Source organism: Drosophila erecta, unplaced genomic scaffold (assembly GCF_003286155.1).
Source record: "Drosophila erecta strain 14021-0224.00,06,07 unplaced genomic scaffold, DereRS2 tig00000092-arrow-pilon, whole genome shotgun sequence".
Taxonomy (NCBI): domain Eukaryota; kingdom Metazoa; phylum Arthropoda; class Insecta; order Diptera; family Drosophilidae; genus Drosophila; species Drosophila erecta.
The window spans coordinates 15,610,667-15,636,755 of NW_020825207.1; the positions used below are offsets into that span (position 1 = coordinate 15,610,667).

The 26,089-nt window shown below is 41.1% G+C and overlaps 3 protein-coding genes and 2 long non-coding RNA genes across 5 annotated transcripts; 3 read left to right on the forward strand and 2 right to left on the reverse strand.

The window, feature by feature from the left end:
* The first annotated feature begins 10 nt into the window (after window positions 1–10).
* LOC113564324 lies at window positions 11–3,523 on the forward strand. The gene is made up of 2 exons (XR_003407919.1): window positions 11–608; window positions 3,446–3,523. It is a non-coding gene; the product is annotated as an uncharacterized LOC113564324 (long non-coding RNA).
* Window positions 3,524–3,699: 176 nt separating this feature from the next.
* On the forward strand, window positions 3,700–19,795 carry LOC6549570. Its single transcript, XM_026980954.1, is given in 6 exon segments — window positions 3,700–4,009; window positions 11,546–11,754; window positions 13,021–13,156; window positions 17,110–17,372; window positions 18,623–18,773; window positions 19,315–19,795. Coding segments are annotated over 6 exon segments (1,227 nt in total). The 5' UTR covers window positions 3,700–3,933; the 3' UTR covers window positions 19,707–19,795.
* LOC113564325 lies at window positions 8,769–9,196 on the reverse strand. Its single transcript, XM_026980955.1, has 3 exons — window positions 9,151–9,196; window positions 8,949–9,101; window positions 8,769–8,889 (listed from the first exon to the last, which is right to left on the reverse strand). Exons 1-3 carry the CDS (start codon window positions 9,179–9,181, stop codon window positions 8,789–8,791), a joined length of 285 nt encoding a protein of 94 aa, XP_026836756.1. The 5' UTR covers window positions 9,182–9,196; the 3' UTR covers window positions 8,769–8,788.
* On the forward strand, window positions 11,920–12,509 carry LOC26527028 (glutamic acid-rich protein). The gene has a single exon (XM_015157414.2). It carries the CDS (start codon window positions 12,007–12,009, stop codon window positions 12,466–12,468), a length of 462 nt encoding a protein of 153 aa, XP_015012900.1. The 5' UTR covers window positions 11,920–12,006; the 3' UTR covers window positions 12,469–12,509.
* Window positions 19,796–24,767: 4,972 nt separating the features above from the next.
* LOC113564311 lies at window positions 24,768–25,198 on the reverse strand. The gene is made up of 2 exons (XR_003407910.1): window positions 25,147–25,198; window positions 24,768–25,057 (listed from the first exon to the last, which is right to left on the reverse strand). It is a non-coding gene; the product is annotated as an uncharacterized LOC113564311 (long non-coding RNA).
* Window positions 25,199–26,089: the final 891 nt, after the last annotated feature.

Genomic DNA, 26,089 nt, shown 5'->3' on the forward strand with positions numbered 1-26,089 from the left:
CTTTTAGTCTTGGTCGGTTATTGGTGCTGTGTGGTTGGCGAAGGCGACACAAGTCCGTGTGGCGGCAAAGTTCTCGATTCTCGATTCTCCGTTCTCCACTCCAGTTTGCTCCAGTCCCCGAGTCCTGAAAATCGCGATAAAACCGAGGACACTCGTGCGTACGTGCGATTGTGTGTGTGTCTCATTTGCGAGGGTGTGTGTGCTTGTGCTGCAGTGAGATGGCAAATTATGAATAAAATGTAAGCGAAAGTAAGGAAAAGCAAACTGAATGCGCTGCAGTTTGGCGAAGGAAAAGAAAACTAATCTTCCCCCCGTTGGAATCCACGAATTTATTCTCATCAGCGAGTGGAACTTCCCTAGCTTTTCCTACTTAGTTTGACAAATTAAAATGCATAAATTATGAACGAAAGTACCGTTACGTGCGTGACAACCAATCATTTGTTATTATTATGCACGTGGGCCAGCGAACACAAAAACGGTGTGAGAGCGAAAGGTAAACTTGGCTAAAACACTGCCGCCAACAAACACCCCATTCCACTGGAGTTCTTTAAAGTTGTCTGGAAAAATAGAGCTAAGCCAAAAACATAAGAAGGCAGCGCCGGCAATAAGTAAGTATTATGCGACGTACGATTTCGATCATATTTCTTCAGGGATTTTCCAGAATATATAGAGACGTAGAGAAACACAGCAACGTAGCAACACACAAATTGTAACTTAAAGTTTTATTAACTTGGCGCGGATCTAGGGGCCAGTTCAATTTGTGCACACGCCTCAGGTGTCAACATAAATTATTATAATTATGAAATTCTATAGCCGGATACGGGCCAACAGCAATATACTACAGGCAAGGGACAGCCAAGGACACAATAATATCGACTAACCAGAAGTTGTTGCCTAACTGTGAACTTGGCTTACGAGGCTTTGCTGGATTTTTTATATATTTTTGTAAGTCCTTAAAGATCGTTAAATTATGAATATTGGGAGCTGAGACCTAAACAAATACATTACTTGAGGAAACTTATAAATTCAATTGACTGGTCGGGTACTAGTTTATTCCCGATTGAAGGTAGCTGCATTAAAGCCAGTTAGCAAGAATATACCACACATTAGACTTCATAGACCCTATAATTTTGACCGCAGACGTGTCGACACCTCCATTTTCCGCCATATATATGAAATGCCCGTACAATGCCAATTAATTTGAGTCGCCGAGCTGGGACATACTCTGTCCGGTCTTTGAGTTATGGCCTTTCATTAGTCTCATTTAGTTCAGGGCGAGTGGGGGGAAAATCAAGGATGCGGGGAGAAAACTCCTACCAGCACATTCTTAAATTGCGAAACTCTGGCAGAGGTCAGTTTCATGGCTCGCTGGCCTTTATGGCCTTATCAATTGACACTTAAAACTCAAATATTGCGATAAATAAAAAGATTACCACCCTCTTTATTGAGGGGAACATATTTTTCAGTTTCATCCGCCCTGGATTTATTGGTACAGGTCTTGGAAAATACTTTTCTTATTTATTATGATGGCGAGAAAATGATGTCATATTTTTGGAACGTGATTGCTCGATAAACATTTGTGTTTACTCCAATATTCGAATGCTGTAATGTTTTTTTGTAATAAAATTTAAGGAAAAAAACTTGTGCTTTATATGTTTCTTACTTTTAACTGAAATAATATTTGGTATTTGTAAAAATTAAAAATTTATTTTTATACATTCTCGCAGATGTTTGGCTGGCTAGCACACTCGTGACTTAAATTTTAAAGCCAATCTCGGGTCCACAGCACTAACGTCAAGGGCTGTTCAAGGCCCCAGAACTCGCACACACACCGAAGCAATACCCACAATGGGCCACACACACACCAGCACGCAGAGGGCAATGCCAGTCATTCAGTCATTCAGTCAGTCAGTCAGTCAGTCAGTCAGTGAGGCATTTCTCGTATGGCCATTCAGTCAATTCTTCATACGGCATTCAGAGAGCTCTCGTAGGAGGCGCTTAAGCCCCAATGTGCCCCTTCTTCTTCTCCTTTTTGGCCCCAAAAAGTGTGTTTGTGCTTGTGTGTGTTGCAACAAGCTTTTTGACATGGCCTCATAGGCAAATCTTTTTAAAGCATTGGCCTAAAGAGCCCTGCCAAATGGGGAAGCTAACCAAAACGAATTTAAGAAGGGAATGCTAGGAGTTATGATTTTAAAGATGTGAGTGACCTGCGGTGTCTAAGCCCGCTTAGACCTTGCTCTCCGAATATTTGCATATTTAACAAGCCAGTGCCATGCTTGCCACATAATTAATTATGCAAAAGACTCGGCTCAGGAGCCAACATCAAGTATACGCAGCGTGTGTGCGCTCAGGGTCCGACTCGACTATTTTGCATAAGCCACTCACCGTTCGACATGTGACTCAGTGTATGCGTGTCTCTTAAAATAGATGACAACAAGGTGCTAAAATTATTCATGGCCTCTAATTACAAAACATGATTTCGGAAAACTTTCTGCCCAAAAGGCTTTCACAGATTTTTCCCCCAAGTGCCTCGGATGCTTGCCGAGAGTTTTTGGTTTTAATTGATTTTATGCAAATTTAATTCTGCCTACCCGAGAACAATTACACATTTTCGGGACATACAATGGTATTGTTAATTTATGCCTTTGCTCAATGATTTTTGGGTCTGAGCTGTGGGCTTTGCCTTTGGGCTTTCGCTTCGGAGGGCATTTAATTCAAATTAACAGTTATTGGCCATAAATTGTATGATTAATTCATTTGGTTTCTTGCTTCTATGAAGCGACAATTGTAAGCGACTGTCTTTGTTGGCTTCAGGACATTGGCAATGGGAATGTTGAGCTATGGCGAAGACTTAGGCAGTACGAATTTCAAAAATTCCATGGAATATTCAGGAAACTCGCAATGCAAAATAACTTTTAAAAATTATACATGAAGAGCAAAAGGTTGAAGCTCAGGAGGTGGGATTTAATGAAAGACGTTTTAAAGGACTATTTAGTAGGTAATCGTTTTTCGTTTTATACCATTTACAAATATGCAATGATCACAGAACAAAGAATAAATACATACGAGTTAGGAATATAATGACTCCCATTTCAATAAAATATTGTTTCAACCAAGCATAAATATTTAATGCAATGCACAGGTCTACAGAGACAAATGCCAACTCAGGTCCAATAAAGTCGTTATTAAAATAGCTTTGGGCTTCCAAATATATGAACGTTATGTCAGGGGCCAAAAACTGAATACCAGTTACATTAATTGGTAGCCAAAAATAGAAGCAAAGAAAATGACAAATGACTTTTCCTGCTACCAATATAGGTTATTATACGCAAATCAAACCACTTAGGCCAATTATTAAATAATAATAGAACAACTTAATTGTATGACAAAACCGAGCTTTAACCAAGATAAATATTCAACATTTCATTATTCATTATATTTTCAGATGGTCTTAGGAAAGTTTTGCTGATATTTCAATTAAACTCAGTGCGTTGGGCGACACAAAAAATAACGAAACAGGAAACTAAACCGAAAAAGGAAACGAGACTCCGAGCCAAATACAAATAGTGGCAGGATATAACATGTAAATGCGACTGGCCATAGATGTCTCTGTGTGGGCGAATGCTTAATAGGAAAAGCAAATAGCAACGAGCTCATGGAAAATAAATATAAATAAGCCAACGACTGCGACTGCGACAAGCAAAACAACAAGAAAAGCAATTGGTTGACGCTTTCCCTCGTTGGCGGTCAAGGAAAATTTATTGCATTGCACAAATGAGACAAGAAGAAAACGCAAACGAAGCAAAGGCAAACATAGAAAAGCGCGAGCATGGACAAGAAAAATAACCGAAAATTCCGCAACAAATTGAAAAACTAAAATTTCAGCAGAAGAAAACTAGCAGGAAAACGCAGAGCACTAAAGGAAAACACAGCATGGATCCTGCAGCAAACTGTCGATATTCATTAGCCTATGGCGTCCTCTTCTTTTTGCTGCTCCAGCTGTGTTTCGGTAAGTTGAAAGCTTTTGTTAAACCGGGAAAATTACACATTTGTTGCCCCTACACGCAATTCATAACCACGTGTTTCACTTAACTTATTTGGAATTCATTTAATAATCGATACGCGAAAGCCTGTCAAGACTTTCTTGAGTTCAGAAAGTCATGCGCAAAGTCAAGGCTGTCAGGTCGCGGAGATAAATCCTTCCTGAGAATCCCAACAGCTCCCAAGACCCCGCAAAGCCTTTAATAAACAGCGAGTGGCTACTGCCACCACCGCCCCTTATTTATTTTTAATTAAGTTCAACAAACTGCTGAGCAAAAACTAAACAAAATTAACTGGAGAACAAGCGAAAGGCGCGCTTAACCACAAGAAGGGAGAATCGGCGAAAGACTTTTGATTTGCGGGGATAATGAAGATGTCGATTGGGGCTTACTTAGGGCCCTAAATATGCTCCTCAAATGATAAAGGGGTTAGAATGAGCGAATTTATTATAGTTTGCAGCGGGAAGTTAGCAATACTTTTATAACTGACCACAATTTAAAACGGCCAATTCTTTTCCATGCAGCGGAAAATAGTTCTAGTTTTTGCTGAACAAGAATATCAGTTTGAATGACTCCCAATTAATACAGCTAATGAAACTTGCGGATGACTGAACCATAAATTAAATTCACTTGCACATCCTTTATTGGCGCCCACCGCAATTAATATATTTTATTAATATTAATTTTTTGTGTGTGTGCGAAAACCTTCAACTTAATTAGCTTGATTGCCGAGTGGCAGAGCAAAAAACAAAAAATATATATATGTATGTATAGAAAACACCAGTGAAACTTTTCTGCTGCCGCATTTAATTAAATAAATAAACATGCTCAAGTTTTTTTCTGCCATTTCCGTTTCCGCTTCCCTTTGCGGCAGGGTTGTCAAAGCAAAAAAGTTACTGCGGCAGATCCGTGTTTACTATTTAACTTAGCTTTCCTTCCACGCTCAATTGCGACAGCGCAGCGAAGTTATAATAATGACTGACAAATACAATTTCTGTCTAGACAAACGGGGGAAACTGAAATGATTATTATTTGCGGGCACTTAGCCGACTTGGGTTTGAGCAAGCGCTGCCTGAATTATAGATAGAAATCTTATTTTCCTATTATGGGGTCACGTACGCATGCCGCACAAGGGGAAAAAATTGGGGAAAACTGGGAGCGAGCAGCAAATAATGAAATTAAGTTAACGTGGCGTACACTTCTGGCCAAATTGTAACTAACAAAGACCGAGCAGCGATGTCCGAGGCAAGTACACATTCATTGGCAGCACATGAAACTAATGTGGAGCGACACGCACTCCCCTCTCACACTTCCCATATCCTCCGATATCCCCTTCGATTCAGTTAATGAAAGTTCCTGCAGACGCCAAACACTCGAGGTTCCTTCGAGTGGAGTTTATTAAAGATTTCGCTCCGCTGGCTGGGCCGTCATAAATACCTATAAGGATTATTAAGTGCCTTTTCCAGCGATTAGGCTGAGTTAAAGTGTTCTTGAGGGCCCATCGAGGGTCCAAGTAGGGAGGTGCGAACAGATTGTCGGCTTACGTGTCGGCTTATTGGCCATCAGCATGAATAGTGAAAAGGCTGAGTTACTCCTATGAATTTGGCCTATACATGTCTATTCGTAATTATATTACAGATGTATGACAGCAATTTGACATTTTATTTAAAACATATGCAGGCATTCTTTGTTAATTAAATTATAATGATATTTTGGCAATCAGTACCATGATTAATGATTCAAGTTCGTGTGTTTATTTATATGTACGGGTATGCATACTCGTATGAGGCATAATTGGCGACTCTTGCACTGACATCTTTGACATTATTGCGCTTGTCAGGCGAAGTGAACTTTAATTATATTATTCCAGCTGTGACTGGGTGAAGTAATTTAATTGATTTCCTAATTAAAGAAAATAAAGTGCATTATGCATGTCCCTTTGATGGACGACCTAGCTTGCCATGATTATTTCGGTTTGCTGACCAACTCAATTGGGGGTAATTATATGGAATAATATAACCCCTGCAAAATGAATGCATCTGTTGACACACAAAAGCCGAAGTATTATGTTTGTAATCCATACAGCAGTATTCACCTCGCTGACAAATGACAGCCACAAGTTTTGTCACAAAATTCTTTTGAGTCAAGTCGATATCGCAACTTTTGACTTCATGCGCCCTGCGATTAACCAGCTAACAAGAAACAGACTCAATGGGACTCGATCGATTGTTGCCAAGTTTTTAGCATCTCTCATCTTTCCCCTTACGTTATGCCATATATTTTTTGTTTTCCCTCCTGTTTTCTTTCTTTTTGCGAAATATGCAAATGAAAGTGCGCCTGCAATGCAGCAAAAACTGAACTGAACTGAGTTGAGCTGAGCTGAGCTGAGCTGACAACTGGGAGCTGTTGGCTTTGGTGGCCAGAAGGGGTTAAAAGGGGCGTTGGGCCGCCCAGGGGGAGTGGCAGACGTGCTCCCGTTTTCCGACTGCAATGACAACGACCGGGACAACGAGGATGCACTAGTCGTCAAAGGGAAGTGGAAAACGTTAAGCGCAGCGAAGAATTTAATACTCTTGAGATACTTTAAAGGGGAAAAGGATCGGATAACAATGATCTGCTTTCGAGGCATTAAGCGATGCTCACATGCAGCCAAATACGAGTATATATCCATACATAGTATAAAGGGAATGCATATTTAGTAGAAGCATCCAGTATTATAAGTAATTATATGCATTAATGAAGAAGGATAACCTCGGGGCTCAAATCGGAACACCCTTTCTGAGGGTATCGCGTCGCGCTGAGACTGCAACTGAAATAAAGAGGGGACCGGACTCTAAACTAGACACAAAGACAGACGGGCAACGGGAGGAGCAGGCTTAAGAGGGGGAGACCAACTTCCGGCTCTGATTGCAGATTAAGCACGTTCTAGGCGTCTGACTTGGCTGGGAGGAGTGGTTATGGCGAATCTGCGGAGGATGCAGGCGGGGATTGATGCGTATTGACGCTGCTGGCGTCTGCAAAACATTGGAAAAACATCTTTATTTGCTCAAGGCAGGCGGTTCCGCAGCCCCGCCCACAACCCCTGAAAAGCCATGAGTAAGCTCTCGAACCCAGCCGCATCATAATTTCCTTGTCTCCTCCGGGCTGACTGGAAAAATTTGCATTGTAAGTGAAGCCTTGGCCGGGCCGTAAATTCTTGGCTTGGCAGCCTTCCGCACAATGGTCTCCCTTTTGTGGCCCGATTTTTCAATGGACTCTAATAAAATTAATTGCATTTTGCATTTGCCTGTGCAGCTTCATTGATAGGCGGAGTGAAATAGGGGAGTGGAATCCAGGCTGAGCTGGGTTGAGCTCATGTGACAGTCAGATGTGAATTGAAAATTGCGATTGCTTGCACTGAATTTTCCGGACTTATTTTCCGAATGATCAAGGGGAAACAAGTGCCGAGATTGATACACAATGTTTGCATTGTGTAACCAATCCGCTTGAGTGAGTTAGTATCCTCGTCATTTGACTACAAAATGGGTTCTCTGTCAAATATTATTTCTGTTGTATCTTTGTTTTTTGTGTTATTTTCCAGCAAAATTGCATATAGCGTTAAGTATTTGTGACAAAGATAGGAGCACATCAAAAAATTCTATTTTAAATTTTCCATCACACCCCTTCAAATAATTGGTTATATGTTTGTTCGATAGGAAACTGTCAATTAAAAAAAGATAATTTCTGCATACAGATGAATTTAATTGGCCTGGCTTTTCTGCAAATTCATCAACCGTCCCAGATCAATTGCCCCACTAGTTCCATCTTTAAAATCGACCGCCCCAAACTTTGAAAAGTTCATTAGTTACTATGAAGAGCACCCCCTGGCACAATATTTAGGCGACTAAGGACATGGCTCACCCCATCAGAAAGCCATAATGATATGCAAAGCTAAACTTTGGCAGTAAAGTTCTGCACTTGACACCCATCCCCAGCAATTTTCGGCTGCCCCAACATTGAATTAGATTTCGAGCACAACTAAACCCCAAAAAGAAACTCATTTCGGTAAATGGAGGCGGGTAACTTTTGTCTGCGGTTGACATTTGTTGCCCTCGGGTGGCAAATGAAATCATTTAAAAATCAACAATAATTAAGTAGCAAACTTTTGTCTGTGACGGTTCGTTTTAAGGTGAGCCGAAGAAAGTACTGAGTGATCCTTTTCGGCCATATCTATGACGTTTACACGACATCAAATGGAAAACTTTCCGGCTGTGCCAGGCGCACAATTCTAACTTGGCTTTCTGGCATTGGCTTTTCTCAATTAAGTTAAATGACAAAACTTTCCAATTTCTGCCTTATTAATTAGCTGCTGAAGGCCTACAATTGCGCACTTGAACATTTTCAATAGCAACGCACAGTTTTGGGCAATTAAAAATCAAACAAAAACACCAGCTAAACACTAGTGACGAAAAATACCATATCTAAAATTGATATTTGGTCTTAAGGTTAAAGTTAAGTTAAGTTAGTTAGTGGCTGGTCGAAATTGAGATAACTGATATTTGCCAAATCAAACTGTTTACCTAAAAAAATAGTTTAGTACTTTAGAATACCGTTTAAAAACGGTTGATGCAGACACCAAAGCAAACCGACAATCATAAATCTTGTTTTGGGAAAATCTTTTGAACGTTCGATTTTGACAATTTCGATACGTATTTTTACTACGATTTTTAAAATTATTTTTGTGCGTAATGGTATTTTTTATGCTGATTTTATTTGGAAGCATTATCAAAAGTTTTGCCTGGTAAATAAACTTTGTATGGGCACCGTTTTTTATCCGTTGGACAAGGTCCGCTTATAAATGATTCTAAAGCTATAAATACATATAATAATTACACATTGCTTAATTTTTATATATCTACTTGTACCCACTCGCTTGAGTTTCATGATAAATAAACTTTTTATGCAAGTCTAATAAGCATTTGCTATTCAGCGTGAAACCGCAATCCTCATGTAAAACACAAATTGGACTGTGATCAAAAACGCAATTTGCTATATCACTCCGAGCGATCGTCCCACTGAAAGCTGCAAAATAAACAAATTATTGAAACCCAAAGAACTTTCAAGAGCCAACCAAATATAAGAAATGAATAACAAGCCTTCATATCGAGCAATTTGCAATGGAGTAATAGTTTGAAATAACAAATGGCCCGAAATTGGCAACGCGGCAATCGGAAATCGGGTAATTTGGTTAAGGTGTGGGATCAGAAAGTGTTATGGTTGATATAACACATTAAGTTTAAAAATACATTTACTGGAATATTATGGAACCATACAACACACCATGAAACCAAAGCGTTGGCAATAACTTCCTTGTAAATTTCATAGTGCCTCAAAAATGAGCTTGAAATGAAAATTCTTAAAGTCGCTGGCCGGCTTAAGCTTCTTAGAACTTTGTTGTGCCTCAAGGATGTTTTCATAGCGGTTCCTTAAAAATTCTCTTATTTCGCGAAGAAAAAGGAGCACAGAGGAGGCTTCCAGTGCCAGCGGTCCTTTGTGCGATGGAAACCTTTTGGCAACGCACTTTGTTTGTCTACCGCCAACGGAGCAGCAGTAAACAAACTACTGGAGAGTGCAAAATGCTAAATTATACTTAAGCCGCACATACACAGGCGAAATACATTCGTAGATTGCACAAAGTGTCCGCCAAAGCGGAGCCACGCACCGGCCGGAAAAAAAAGAACTCAAACGGCGCCGCCGCCGCAAAGCGGAAATGCACTCAAAGGGGCAAAGCCCGCGGGAGGGCGTGGCACCAGCAACAGCACCACGCCCTCTTCCCGGCAGCCCAGCACTTGCCCCATCATCATCCACATCGTCATCGGCTTCAATGGCGGCGGTTCCTCTTTTTTCTGCCTTTATGCATTGTGCTTTCTGTTTGTTTGTTTGTCGCTACGTTGGTTTAACGACCACAAAAAGCATGAAATCGGAACACTGACCGAGCTCAAAGCATTTAGTACCCTGTAAAAACGCCATCACAAAATGTTTAGCTAGTTCAAGAACTGATAAAAACCTTATAATCTCCTTAAGGACCAAACAAAGGTAGACACTGTGTTTGCAAATACTTTGGTGACTTTTAATAATTATTCGCCTTATTTTGCCTTTTTTTTTAGCTTGGAAACATTGGTTTTTTTAACAATTACAGTCCATCAAGTACATGTATAGAAGATACCCTTGAAAAGCGCATAATGCCTCGTTCTAATGGGTAACAAAACTGTGCACTTACATTGGGCACACGTCATTCTTGTCTTCCACCCGGCAACACTTGTATTTTTAAACAATATTGCTTTGTTATTTGTGAGCCCGTCCAAAAATAAACTTAGAAAGCTGTTGACGGACTTAAGGTTAAGTGTGGGATTTTCTTTGAGTTCTATTTCTGATTTGACAGCGAGAATATTTGTTTACCTTGGCTTTGATTGAGCTCCAACATGGTGTTCCGAGTTATATATTATTGTTCAAATTGGATTGAGAATTATATTAGTGAGGAATTAGTAAAGTTGTTTCCCCTTCTGTCCCTTGTGACGCAAGACATTCAAATTGAGAGTAAGTAGAGCTAAGCCTTTAAAAATAAGGAATTAATTCTATTCGATGACTGTTTCGGTAATGACTTCTTGCAAAAAACACAATTAAACACACGTTAACTTTGCATTTTATGGTTGTATACCTTATTTTATGAATGTTACATACTAGCTTTATTTTACGAAATATTTACTTCGTTCGTTTAGTTTCTACTCCTTCTGATGAAATAACTAATTTCATAGAATATATAGAAAGGAATAATAAGGATTTTTCTTACCCTTACCTATGCTTGGAATCATTTTAAAGCAGCCTTTCAACCCGCATAGATACAGAAACTGGCACATCGTAGGAGTATATTCCTTTGGGTTGGCTTAGGCAGCAAAATCCACTCCTCCGCCACGGATTGCCCCACTTACCACTGCTCATTTGAGAGCTGCAATATTAATTTCATATCTCGATTTGCGTGACCCAAATTGCCCTCCCAGTTGTGAGCGGGCGTACTACACACAGTTTTCCGTCATTGTCTTGGGCTGTTAAATAAGTTGGCAACTTTTCATTTCTCTGCAGCATTGTCTCGAGAACTCAGTTATATTTTGCCGAGGCCCAAGAGCTTTTCCACCCAGGCAGCAGCACCCAGGCAGCATCTTGGCCTGGTAAAGAACTTTCCAACCAGGACACGTTGCTCAAGTTAGTCGCGTTCACTTTCTCTCCCAGCCAACTAACCATTGTGTTGGCAAAACAAAAGCGCATTGTTCTAGCCGGGGGGCGGAGTGGGGAGGCGTTTCCTTCGATTTCCTTGACTTTTATGCACTTGCTGCAAGTTATTTATGTCCTGCCACTGGCATTGAAACCGCTAAACCAGCCCACGACTAAGGACCTATTAAAGTGGCACATACCACGTCTGAATTTCAAGCAAATAACCCTTTGTCTCTCCTCCGCTTTTTGTCTTACAGAATCCGTGGAATGCCTGACAATGACCGAAATCAAAATCCCCAAGCACATTATGCGCCACGAGGATGCCGTGCTCGGCTGCAAGTTCGATCTCGACGGGGAGTCACTGTACTCGGTCAAGTGGTACAAGGATGGCTTCGAGTTCTACCGCTATGTGCCCAGGGACATGCCCCCGGGCCAGGTTTTCCCGCTTCCGGGAGTGGATGTTGAGGTAAGTAATAATTTCAGTGCCTTTTAAATATGCCACATAGCTTATAAAACTTACAAAACCTTTTTTATTGATCATCAATCAGTTTTATTTGGTGAGCCCTGTCGTTTTTGCTAGTCAAAAGAGCGAAAAATAGTTTCCGATTCAACCATCAGTTTTTGTAGAATGCCCTGGTATAATTGTTAGGTTTGAAATTTTGGAATATATAGTTTCCGAAAACGAAAATTATTTGATTCGATTTTGGCAGGGCTTAAAATGAGCAATAGGAAATCAAAATTGGTGAAATCGCTGGAGGAGTCGGTGCCACCCATCGATCAGGAGGACGTCGTCCGTTTGATCGCCGACCAAATTCGCCAGCCCAAGAGCGATACAATAGAGAGAAATTTAAGCATCAAGGAGAACCGGAGCATCCTGCATCTCGAGGATGCCATTAAATTCGAAAATTCGATGCGCAGCTTCCACGTTTCGCCCACTGCCGAATCTATAGATGAAGTGATGCCCGTGAAGGACGAGGATCTGGGGGAGATGCTGGAGTCCCTGAACGAAGTGATCCTTGATGAGGAAGAGGATGAGGATGATGGCGATAATGATAATTATGAAGCGGAGGAGGAAGATGAAGAGGGAGTCCACAAAGAGAATGAATACCATGAAAAGGACGCGGATGATGGCGACGATGATGCTCCAAGAACCAACTCAAATTCAGGCTGGATATTTTGAATAACTGTTTTTAAGATGCATAACCTTAATTAAATTTCAAGTTTAATATTAATCAAGAGTTTATTATTGGATTACCTGTATTGACAATTATTTTTGTGTCCTATTTAGGAAAATGCATCTAATATTTAACACCTAACTTACATTAAAATACAAGTTAAAGGTTGATTTGCAGTTACATCGTGGTGTTAAACATTCATAAAAATATCTTTGTTAGGTTAGGCATAGATATATTGTAAACAATTTGGGGCAAATACAGATGATAATATAATTACACCCCTTACTCGTAATGTAAAAGGATATACTCGAAGGGATTGAAGGGATATAATTTTATTTAGATGCCCACTCTGAGGCAAATATTTACTCAGGAGCCATATTTTAGTTGAGGAAATCGCCTATGTGTATGTATTTAACGTTAGAATTAAAATTGAGCTATTATGAAAGCTATTTAAGAGTTACTGTTTAAGAATATACTGTTTCTGTTCCATAGAAAAAAGTCCCACTGAGTACTCATATGCGCTTATTGACCCCATTTTCCTTGCGTTTTTCTTGCAGTTACAAAACTCGACGGACGTGGTCGTTGTCCTGCGCTCAGTTAGCCTTCAGTCAACTGGCCGATATCGCTGCGAAGTGTCCGGCGAGGCGCCTTCGTTTCAGACGGTTTCCGGTCACGAGGACATGATTGTTGTGGGTAAGTGAAAGTGGCCAAAAGAAACTTGCCAGAGAAAGAGAGGACGCAGGGCGAAAGCGGAATGGATACATTTTGGAGTGAGAGAGAGGAAAAGCGCTAAGATTAATTGCAGCAAGGGAACTAAGCGACGAAAAGTAATCTGTTATTGAGCAACAATAGCTGTCTCTTTCACTCACAAGCCCCTCTGTCTCTCTCGCTTTGCAACACTCTGTCCCTGACCGTCTGCGAAAATGTATAAAATATTTCACATTTATTTAGTTTATGCCCAGCATTGTTTCTCGCTGCGATTTACAAATTCTCGAGGAGAAAACCTGTGCCAAAAAAGCCAGCGGGCTCAGGGTAACAGAGATAGAGATGGTGAGGTGAAGGGAGAGAAAGGATTTCGGCCATCCTTTTTCCTGGTCGACACAGAGCTTTAATGTGTGTGTGTGTTCTTTGTATTGTATATATTCCACTGGCAAATTGCCCATGTACGTGATGCAATTCTGTTGCTCACTACAGCTCGGGATTTTTGCACAGCGCCAGACTCGGTCTCCATCTCTCTCTCCCTCGCTCGCCATCCTCCCTCTCTTTCGCCCAGTCTGCAACTTAATTTGAAATTTTTGCGCAATCCAACCAAACATGGCGTAAAAATATGGCCGAACGCAATATGAAAAACTGCTGCGGATGAAAACTTAGAATAAAAGTGGAGTACGAGCTGGATTCTTTACCGAGGTCTTTAAGATAAGCTTAAATTGGATCGGGACAGAAAGAAACCCATGTACAAGAGTTCAAACTGATTAAGTAACTAAACAAACTTTGCAGCTATTATAAGCGCACACTGATTATCAAATCATAAACAAGCCTGGTAGGTTAATCCAAGCATAATCATCCATTTATACGGAAAGAGGATTTTGTGCGTAGGATATCGACACATCTGACCCAAATATCCAAATGGGAACCGTAGTCAGCACAATTGCTTGGAAACGGTAAATTTCAACCTCATTTCCGTCCACTGAAATGTTGAGATTGTTCCGGCGAAAGGCTATCAAAATTGGTATATCGCATAATTAGGCTAACTAAATATTTCCTCGACTGAGGAGTAGAGAGAGGTGGGCGAAAGTCCACCAATCAGAGCTTCCGTTTTCAGCTGGAAATTACTCAATTCCGATTAGACTTTAATGGAGAAAAATCGGAAGAGAAATTATTCCCCATGGGTTCGTTATGAAAGCCGCTCTTCGGTTCAGATGTAAGCGGATTAAATCAGAGCCATAATGACTATGACGATTTGCGGATTAATAAACCTAATGAACTTCTGGGTCAGGAAAAATCAAATCAAAATTATTGCCATCATAAGGCATTCGAAAGAGTGAGGCTAAATATGGTACAGTGGAAATGGAAAAGGAACAGATCAAAAGAGGATTTAGTACAATTAAATTGCGAGCTGGCAATCTCATTTGAATTGTCGAATTACTTAAAATTATAGATTGGTTCCATTATCTGCATTGTGGCCAAAATAATAGCATGCAATTAGGGGGAAATGCCTTTCTCTCTGCCAAATGCATTTGACCCACTTCCTTGGATTAGACAGCATAAACTGGGGAGCCAACATATGCGATAATTGCAGTGTACGCGCGGAAATTGAAAATGAGTGTGTGAGGAAAACGGGGCTTTCCCAGTTGGAAACGCGCAGGAAATGGTCGGAAAATGCTGTCGTCCCCGTTCAGCTGCATATGATGGCCGCATCCGGTTGGGAAAATTGGTTAAACGTAATCTCTGTCAGAGCTTCAGTTTCACATGTAGAATATACTGGACGTAAAGGTTAATTCTGTTGATCTAAACTATTAACGCTTAACCATTAAAAAATATAACGCAACTTTTTAATTTCACCTTTGTTTATATTTTTATTTATTTAGAAACAAAATTTTATATTGACAATGAAGTTATTTTTCATATTAAATGTTTTTACTAATAATTAAAGAAGACGTTTTCCAAGAAAATAAGTTGGTGAGCTTAACTTTCAATCCACAGAATAAATGCTAAATGTTTCATCAACTCGATCCTTTTCAACCAATTGCGCACCCTTGACCCTTTCGTGTGCATGTGTGGGCCAAAAAGCTATTATGCTGAAAAATGGTTAGTTTATTTAGGCATCCGATTTACTTGGATATTTGTTTCAGTTGCTCAATTGAATCCATTGTTCGTCCAAGTTCGGGACAAAGAAAAACCCGTGGGCACGGCCAAGCAAAACAAACTGGATCCATGTTGATCCCTTGTCTGAAGGACCTCGGAGGCAAACAAAGCCGGACAATGGCGGCTGAAGAATAAAAATGCCCAGCAATTATTACCAATTGATACTGGAGCTGAGCACAACAGCCCAGCTCAACGACAGGGGAAAATGTGTGGAACGGTTAAGCAAATATTAAAGGGGAAATCGCAGAAGGAGTGCCACAAAATATCAACCTCTTAATCAATGTCAGGGGAGCGTAAAAATATTCGCTGAAAATAATAATTTATGCAGTTTAGTTCGGTTAAGCCGAACAATGGGGGAAAAAGTAGCAGAAAACACAAAAGAATTTCCAGGAAGGGAAAAGCAATTTAATTTGACCTTATTCGGGACACTACTATGAGCAAAGTCACCTGGTAATAAATGTACTGCACTACTTTAATGGGTAAAATATTAAATTTCCAGACTTTATGAAGCATCATAACTTTTTAAAACCTTTTATTTTGGAGGGATATATATATAATATATTTTAGGTCTGAGTAATGCAATTTACATTTTTCTGCACTTAAATTAATTTACACTTTCGCCAACAAATGTTTGTTTTGTGCAGTTAGATCTGAATAATAAAAAAAAGGTTTAGCATCAAAACTGCTTCACAGTGTAACCTTTATAGATTTTCTCAATCTTCTTTGGTTCGTATTTGGCAAAGTCCGGGAGCCATTATTGCCATTATTAAGAAACTGATGAAAAAGTGGGAAAGAAATATTCTTTTGTGCGCTAAACGTTCAAGTTTCCTTTCATTTCCCTAACTTTTCATCAATGTGAGACTATCGATTATGTTTAATTGAAGACTCGCTTTAGTTTTGTTCGATTTTCGCAGTTTTTGGCCCAATTGGCAGTTGGCCAGTTGGGCCAACAGACATGGCTCTGTCCTCCATGATTCCAACCCCCTTGATTCCGACCTCTTGGCCCTCCATCGCCAGCTGTCCAGCAGCTGCACTTCATGGCCAGGACCAACACTGCGACCTACAAAAGGCACACAACTGCAAAAAGATACAAATCAATTGCGACTGTAACGTGCAAAGATTGCACACCGAGGAGATGCATTTCGAAATTTTTGTATATATATTATTTTCCCTTTTTGTTGAGCTAAACTGCATTTGCATTTCCTCTTTGTTGCGAATGGGAATTGATTTAATTGCACAACTGATAGCGCACGCTTAACAGCTGGGAATGGAATTTGGCTGAAAACTAAAACCCAATTAAGCATCAATCTTGTTTGGCAACTACGACTTCATTTCAGATATGCCTTTTTGTTTGCTTTTCTTTTCGGTTTTAGCGAAGAACAATTGGCTTATATTTCAGTGAAAGGGATTTTGTGTTCTGACATTATTGTTTTCAATTTTCAGACGCTGGGCTCTGAACCAAATACAATTAAAATGGCAAAAAGCAAAACCCAAGCTGGCAAAATAGTATTAAATATATAATTTAATATGGTCAAATACAGACCTTCGCACACCAATACATGAATATATTTCCAAAATTGATATTGGCCATTAGTTACCAAGCTGCTCGTTGATTATCTGAGACATGGTTTAAAACTAATGCGAAATTATGAATCTAACTGATTAGGAAACCCAAAACCAAAGTTGGTCTGAGTTGCCTTCCACGTTCCAATGCCAAATGAACTCCCTGAACCCAGAGTAACCCCCTCATCCTAACCCTCTGCCCTCTTCCGCCATTGCAGTGACCCCGAAGCACGGACCACAAATCACTGGCGGACAGCCGCGTTACCAAATCGGCGACATGGTCCGCGTCAATTGCACTTCGGCGGCGTCCAGGCCGGTCTGCCATCTCAGCTGGCTGATTAACGGGATGCACGCGAACCGCTCGCTGCTGCGACCCTATGAACCCCTGATTGTGGGTCGCGAGGGGCTGGAGGTCGCCCGGTTGGGCCTGCAGTTCCGGGTGAGAGAATGACATTTCAAGCATGGCGACATGAAACTGAAGGTAAGTTAGAGCGCCGCTTCTCCATGAAGTTGGAAGCCCTTTCATTTCCAAGCATGATATGATACTATTGTCTAGATAAATGTACAATGCGTAAGTTGGTAGAACACATATTTGAGACAGGAGCTTGAAGAGTTAATAGGGGAATAAAAAAGTTGAGACAGAAAATGCAAACTTTTAAAAGTCTACGATTTAATAAGAAGTGAAATGCACCCTATTTAAGGGTCACAACCAAGGTTCCTCTCCAGGATATGCGATAAGCCGCTCATGGGCACTGAAAATTGATACATTCATCAGCCATCCATTTCATACATATTTGCCAGCGCACTGTTGCTCTGATTCAATTTGCGACAATATAACATGGCAGCTCATGTTGATTATTATCCATTCGGACCCAGTTGGCCAGCTACTCACCCACCGGCCATCGCATCCCGCTGATCCGCTCCACCGAGCCACCCCACCACCCCACCACCCAACCACCCAAACCACTACGAGTGCAAATGTGTGTTGAACAAGCCACAAAATTTCATGCGAACGCGGGCGGCAGACGAAGTGCTCTTATGACATGTCCAGTATGCACAGTGGTTCCAGAGGAAGTCACCAATTAGTACTCACATTTCTGAATAAATTTAATTTATATAAATGGGTGCTTTAAAGCAGTTAAGGCAGATTCATACATTTGCAATCATATAAAGCAACACAACCGAATCGATTTAGTCATGTGCGACTTTCATAGGAAAATTCATAGCTAAATTATAACTAAATCATACTAAATGAAAAAAATATATCTTTGTTGATTGGAGCATGTAGGGATACATTAGATTCTTTTTTTAATAAATTATTAATGCTTTTCTTGCTTCCTTTCTCGTTGTTTCGATTTCCGTAAGCTTAAAAGAATGAGTATATATTATTTGAGCACATGAGTTCTTAGAGCACCCACTGTGCAACGACTTTTGGTCACCGCGTGGGTCACAGTCCGTTTGCATATGTGGTGAGGCAGGGTGTGGTGGTGTGCATACTTGTGTGTGTGCTGCGGAGATGTATGCGGGTCATTTTGGGTTATTTGGGTGAAAGCGGGGGGAGTTAATGAAAGCATAAAATTTTTACTACGCCGTCAAAAGGATGGCCAATCCGCCATGTCCCGATGTCCCCAATTCCCACAGCCCCCCACACATTTATCAATGTACACAGATTTGATGAAAGTTTTCCCTGCTCGTTCGTTCTTGCATTTCCCGGCCATAATCCGACTGCAGTGTGTCGCCAAAATCTCCTCCGTGTACTGGCAGAGCAACGAGGAAAGCGTGGAGAGCGACAAGCACCAGAGGATTCCGGTGCTGGAGTCGCGGGAGACGGTCATGTCCAAGTCCCGTCACTCCATGGACAAGGCTCAGTCCGCGCTCGAAGGTGAGTGATCATCAATCATCCGGCGGTTAGTTGGTCAACAAGGCCTGTGCACTCCGAGAAATAGCTGTTGCAGTTGTCCTAAAGATTTTACAAAATTAATCTTTTTCCTTTTACCATATAATTTCTTAGCCTTTGCAAGTAACAAGTTTTGTTAAATTCAATCTTAGAGAAGTCACATTTTGAGAAATTTCATAAACAAAATATCTTGCTCGTTTCTTACATTAGGCTAAGGCAATTCAATTAAAATGTATTTGTTGTTCTGCACAAGGATGCAGCACACTAGTTTCAAGCATTCCACCAACTAAAGGCCACTTGCCGAATAATGTGTTGTTCGTTACTAAGATAATCAGATTAGGAATTCAGCTTTTGGTGGATCGGAAGATTAAACTTAACTCAAGCCAAATTGAGATACCATTACCAATTTTGTTCGAGTACATCAGCAACAGTTGGGGCCGCTGTTGTGGCCAACCCACCGCACCGCTCTCCATTTCCATTTGCCAACCCCTCTGACCTTTCGACCCTCTTTGATTCCGCAAACTAGACAAACAACTGAAGAAGAGCCGACGCCCTGCTGCAGCAACTTCAGCGGCCGCAGCTGCAGCAGCAGCAGCAGCAGCCTCGTCCAGCGCAAGTAGAGCAACTGTGGCGCCATTTGGGGCGATGTGGGGCTCATCGGTGCCCTGGTCACGCATATTAGCTTCCAAATCAATTGCACGCATTTCCCTCTACGCGCTGCCAGTCTTAATAGCATTTCTGTGTAGCTTCCGACCGGCAGTTGGGCAGGGATGTTGCCGTCAGAGGAGCACTGGCAGCCGTGGCAGCAGCAGGAGCCTCACAAGCAACATCATCAGCAGCAACAGGGAACACAGCAGCAACATCAACAAGAGCCGCCTGTCTAGCCAATTAGGCGAGAAGGCTGTTCAGCGTAGATAACAATTAACCTGGACGCAAATGAACAGTGGAGCCAGCTACTCGGCCTAAGACCCATTAAGTTCTGTGTATATATTTCAATTTTTGTCACATCAAGTATACGCCGCGTGTGCGGCTCGCTTAACTAGTGTATGCTATGTACATATCTACATATCAGTAAATTTACTGTATTTATATATTACACAATTATTAGTGAAACATTGAAATGTCGTTGTTCCTCTTTGGCCTTTTTGCTTGTCGTCTAAGGGAAAATGCTCAAAGTTGTTGGCTAAAAATTGCTTTGAAAGTAAGAGGCGGTCAAATATTGTCAACGGAACGCATAACTGTATAAATGAACTCAAGTCAGTAGCCAAAGCCATAGAATTAAGGAAACTAACTTAAGAGTCATAAGCTATTAATTTTAAGGATAACAGCTGTACACATTGAATCTATTGAAAGAAAATAACAAATGTTCGATTAAGGATCTGGATTTTAAATAAGGCTTAGAAAGTAATTTAGCCAACAAAATCCTAGAATATATGGCATTTGGTACAAGTAAAAACATTTTAATATTGTTGTCATATAATTACGTACGTATTTTCACATCGAAATCTATAACTTTTGGTTGGAGGACGTAAGAATAATTTGCCTATTCAAGAAACCTTTTCAAAATCGAATGTGTGCTGTTTGTTTGAATGATTAACACCTCATATACATTGAATGATTTTGCTGCACTTAAATGTATGGCGCACAACTTAAGGCATATCTCTGCTGAGAAAATCTCTCTCTCTCTTCAACGATGAACAGATTGTTAAATGTTACCTAGACTAAGACCATTACTAGCGAAATCATATCCAACCATAGAAAACTTAAGCCAAAACCCTGTGTAGCGTAAAATATATGCGGATAATGAATGTTATTAAGTCTTTAAAGAAATAAAGAATGCAAAAAAAACAAATTAGATTGCCTGATTGTTGGCACTGCCCCAAGGAAGTGACTGCCAACATATTTTCGAGCCCTCTGCTCCTCTACTAGAATACCCTGGATGTGGTGCGCGTTGGGTCGCATGGAAGACACGCTTCAGTGAGTATAAATTGGTGAGACTGCTGGTACTTGCTTTTCGGATAATTACATTTATTTAATTGACATCGCTTTGTTAAACAATGACACTTACTTGCCTGAATGAAACACTTTTAAGTAGCTTACTTGGCTTGCAGGGTAAAAGGTGTTTGCAATCATCCCTTGAATTTTCCCGCGCCGTGCCCTCGTGTCCCCTTAGCCATTGTGAGCGCTCTTGACCTGAACCAGAAAAGCCAGAACGGGGAACAGATTCGTGCCGGCAATTGTCCTTGCCAGGCATTCTTTTCGCTGCCATACTTTTTTATTGTTGCTGGCAGTGTCATAATATCTCGCCTTGGCGCTGCGATGGCATTCATGTCGTTGCTTCATTTTATTGTTATTATATTTACTTGTCGGATTTGCTGCGTGTACGCTGAGTGCACCCTGCCACCCACTCCAATAGGTTGTGCCCCTCATATTTTCCGAGTGGCAGGGCTGGTGGGGCCTCCTTGACTTGGCGATGCGTGTGCCATGCACTTAAACATTTGATTACGTGTCATATATCAACACATTGTACGATTGAATTCGCTACGCATGCGGCGGTGCCTCCGATTCCAGTCGTGATTGGGTGCTATAAAGGGCCGGTTTCCCGGGTTCCCGGGTTCAGGGCTACGAGCCTCAGACGATGCCTGAGTAAATGCAGTTAAGAACATTCGTATCGCCGACCATAAATGTGAGCAGCTCATATTGTGTTCTTGCTTATCCAGACTGCTTTTTTAACGGCGGGCTAATGACTTGGGGAAACTGCAGGCAGCACATGGATGTTTTGATAAGTTTCGTGGATACAAGCAAACATGGGACTTGGGGTTTGCTTTATTGCCAGATTCGTTCTTTGAGCTCTAGTTTGTGTACCAAGAAATAGGGAATATACTCTTCTGTAATATCAAGCATACGCCCCTTATTCCGAAAAATAACAGTGATTTCGCGCTTTAGCTTTAAATGTATTCTTAATGAAAAGATTTCAACGAACTAACTCAATAGTAAAGGGATTACTTCAAATTAATCAAGGATCGATGCATGTATCCCATTTATTTCCATTTACATTACTTTATTTTACTTAGAATTATAATTTCCTGGAGTTATTCTGCTGTCCTTTTTATAACAACACCCTATTTTGGAACTGATTTGCTATCCCAGATGAGTTTTGAGCGGCGTTGTGGCGCCCTCTTCATTGGTCAACTTTGTGGCGCCCTATAAAATTAGTGGAACACTAACAAGAGCTGAAAAGGGTTTCGTTGAGCTAACAAATTTACTCGAATCTGCAGCACTTTTCCGCTTTCCCATTTTTGTTGCCCCTTGCTCGGGCATATTTGCTTAATTTCACAGCACAAAAGGCACCGAAAAGGGACGGAGGGAGCCGAAAGAGATGGGAGATATGTGTATAGTCCACATGCAGTGACATTCATTCCGAGGCCTTTCAGGGCTGGGCTGTTGCTTTTTATATTTATCACAGCCACTTGCATTGCATTTTGTTTATATGCTTTTAATGCAATTAGCACGCTTTTCACTTTGATTTACGCCCGGACGGAGACTCAGAATCCGGATCGGAGGGTGCGAGTGAGTGAGACAGAGTCAGAAGTCAGACAGAGACAGAGACACACACGATGAGTGCAGTGGGTTTTCCCGCCCCTCCCGCTTTCCACTTGTGTCACCCTACTTATGAGTGAGCCGCTTTCATCTTTTGTGCTGCCCATTTCACAATTTGTTTTGCAGTCGCTAACTCCTTTCAGCTGCGCTGCATTTCTCATTATCCTGTTACTCCTTTTTGCTGCAGCCCTTTTTGCCGGCCGAGTCCTTCAACTGCTGACGATTGTAGAAAAAGCTTTGGGTGTTTTAGCTTTGTATTTTATGCATTTTTGGAAGTTTGTTGATTTAAAATTCTGAATATGTTGTGTTTTTACTGTAATTTGAATAGTAATATTCAAAGTAAATTTGCAGAAAGTAACTATTGAATAATAATAACCATAATATTTGCAGAAATAACTATTGAATAATAATAATCATAATATATTTGCAGAAATAACAATTGAATAATAATAACCATAATATTTTGCAGAAAGTAACTACTGAATAATAATAACCATAATACACTTGCAGGACTAACTTTTTATTTAGCATAATATTTATATATACTCACTAATGCATTAATATACTCATGTAAGAACTCCTCCTGGCTACTGACAGTTTCCCGGCAGCAATACCCTTGCTTAGAGCTTCGGCTTTCCCGCGACTGCTGCTGCAACTGCAACTGGTTATGCATTTTCATTAGTGTCTCGTCTCTGTCAACGTCATTGCCATCAGACAGCCGAGTGCTTTGACCCGTTCCCTCTGCCGCTCCGCCGCCCACTCCGCCGCCCACTCTGCCACTCCCCCACTGCGTTCAGCCCTAATGCATATTGTTTGTGTCCTCGAGCGTACTCTGCCGCCCTGCTTTGTTTTGTTTTTGCCCTTCTTGGCGCTGATGGGCGCAATTTTAATTACTATTTGCTCACTTACATTTCATTCATCTGCTAATACATGGCCCGCAGCTCCTCCGATTGATTGACTGAGTGAAGGAGCGACTGAATCGCTGACTGACTGCCTGCTGATTACACTTCAATCAGGCGAAGCGCGTAAATATCAATCAGGGCCTGAAGGGCGGTGAACGGCTAGGATGGCATCGGGTTAAGTGAGGCACTGCCGCCAGCAAAACTCATTTAAAACTAATCAACAAGTAGCGAGAAAATTAAGAAGGAAACATGTTGAAGTGAATCGAAATTACCCGACGAGCTAAATGAATGCAGGGAGAAAAACTTGCTTTTTGCTAGAAAAGTATTAGAAAATGTATCGAAAAACTAATCTTATTTACTTTGGGGGTCAAACGTTTTTGTCCACAATAAATCATCTGTACGAGTATATATATGGATAAATATTTACTGGATGAGTTGAAAACGAAATTAAAATCGCACAAGCCGATCAAATTACCAGAACTTGAATATCCTACACATTGGGCAGTGATTAAAAAGTTGTGCATACCTAAATCGGTCAATAGAAATTTGATTGAGTCCCAAACAGACATGCAGTCATGTTCTGGGCTAACCTTACCTGTAATTTAAAGTCTAATCCAACCCCACAACTGCCCTTAATACCTTACTTAATTCCACACAATTTCTGGACCAAGTGTGTGCCTAACCACTTGTCCAGGAGCCCACAAGATCCCCGAACTCCCAGCTCCTGGCTATCCTTTATCGCCTCCGGTTCCGATACCTCAGTTCAGTCCTCATTCCTCTCGTCCATTTATAGATAATTCCAATTGAATACAATCGCAGGCGAAGGCAGGACATGCAACAACTACCTGGAATGCCTTCAAGTCAGGCCTGCTTGTAGTTCCAGTTTGCCACTTTCAGTCCGGCTATTTGTTAATTTTTTAATAGCTCTCTCCTGCTGCTTTTTGCCTGGACTGGGCTGGATTGCCTCGTACATTGTGCTGAGCAATTTCCATTAATTTTGTGTGCAGCTCCAGTGAAACGTAAGTGAACAAAGGATCTTGCCTTCAGGTGAAACCCTCCATAGCCATCAGGATGCCAGTGGGCCACTGGCGGAGAAATGTTTGCCATTGATAAAATTTACTAAGCTCTATCCCAAGTAGCAGGATATCCCTGCATCACCAGGCTGCTAAGACAAAGGGGGAAAATGAAATCGGGGCAGGGGCATTCACCATCAGCGGCATCGGGTGTTGATTGTGCTAAATAACTGCACAACAATGGCCTAAGTACGTTGATAGAAAAGTAATGAAAAGCCAGCGGCTAACGAAGGTGGAAGTACACAGAGAAAAATACCAGAGGGCTGGGAACCCCGGTCGCCGGTTGATTGGTTGCCCAACAAAGGCTAATTCGCTGGCTGGCCCCGGCACTAGCAATAATTGGTAAAAGTCAGGGCTTCAGCTGGCCAACAGCACCAGTGCCAACGACTGCAAAACAAGCGGCGAAATCAAAACGGAAATATATTTTCATCAACGGGACCGTTAAATACTCTTTTTTTTGACAAACATTATACAGAACTTAAATAAAATGGGTGTCGTTATAAGTACCAGCTCAAATATATCATATATCCAAAAACATTAACCTTTTAAACCTTATAAATTAAGGTTAGTTTTGAAGTCTTGTAGACTTCAGATCCTTGGATCTTTTTTATTCCATCCTCTCAGAACCAAGGATTCTGTGCGCCTTCGAAGGAACTTAATTTCAATAAGAGCATAGAGTTAGAAGATACTGCCGCTGAGCAACATGAAGGAAATCGAAAAACAAAAGACGAAAATTGTGTAAAGTGGTTTTATAGGGCAACAAAATAGAAAAACAGGATTTACCACACACACAACACTCGGCAATGGCAGATGGAAACGGGAAAGCTCAACTGGGACTGGGACTGGGATTGGGATTCGACCGCCTTAAGGTTAAAGTAAAGATTGCAGCAGCGGCTCAAATGGATTTACGTGTTGCGAATTTTAATTAAACGATAAAAAAGCGAGGAAAAACAACGGACAGCAGACGTAGACACATCTCTCAGGCCAGGGAAATAGATGACCAGGCCAGCAAGGGAACCCCATTCCATGGCGCAGACCAGGCCAATGGAGGCGCACTGCGTGTGCTTAGTAAAAATTTATGGGCCTAGTCTGGCAGATGGAAAAGTTGTGGGGAAGCCCAGTCCAGGAGCGGCATCATTTGGCCATTGTGAGCGGTGCTATTTTTCACACCCTTCCTGCGGCTAGATTCAAAGTAAGAATGATGAAGCATTGTACGGGAAAAAATATCTTTTACAAGGAATTTAAGGGAAACTGTACCATTATAATTTTAACTAAACAAATATTTTACAATTTATTAGATTGAAACACCGAAAAATTGATGGATAACTGTTTAAATCAATTAATTGAGTTTTTTTAAACAATTTTCCATTTCCATCTAAATTTGATCTGTGCAGTTTCACACCTCCATTACAGCTCCTGGTTGTATACAATTTTGTTTGCTATTCATTGCGATTCGCTTGTGCTAAATTTAATTTACGAGCTTTTATTTTCAATACGACCGACCGCTTCGCTTTCCCGCCCTGCCACTCGTTTTTCTACCGGACGCCCCCATTAAATGTGATTAACATTAAATCATATGGACGAGGGGGCACGGTCATATCTCTGACAAACACCTGACCACACGCCACGGGGAAAACTCCACGCGAACATCGCCAATCTCTTTGGAACCGCAACCATCTCGGAAAGCATTTTCCCAAGCCATTGCCGGACAATTACACTGGGCTCC

What these genes read in the sequence shown, in the direction of transcription:
- LOC113564325 (XM_026980955.1), bottom strand. Translation starts at nt 9,181, where the DNA reads ATGAAGGCTTGTTATTCATTTCTTATATTTG. An exon ending in TTATTCATTTCTTATATTTG is followed by an intron (nt 9,102 to 9,150) that starts GTTGGCTCTTGA and finishes TTTATTTTGCAG; the next exon opens with CTTTCAGTGGGACGATCGCT. An exon ending in TTATCATGAAACTCAAGCGA is followed by an intron (nt 8,890 to 8,948) that starts GTGGGTACAAGT and finishes ATGTATTTATAG; the next exon opens with CTTTAGAATCATTTATAAGC.
- LOC26527028 (XM_015157414.2), top strand. Translation starts at nt 12,007, where the DNA reads ATGAGCAATAGGAAATCAAAATTGGTGAAATCGCTGGAGGAGTCGGTG.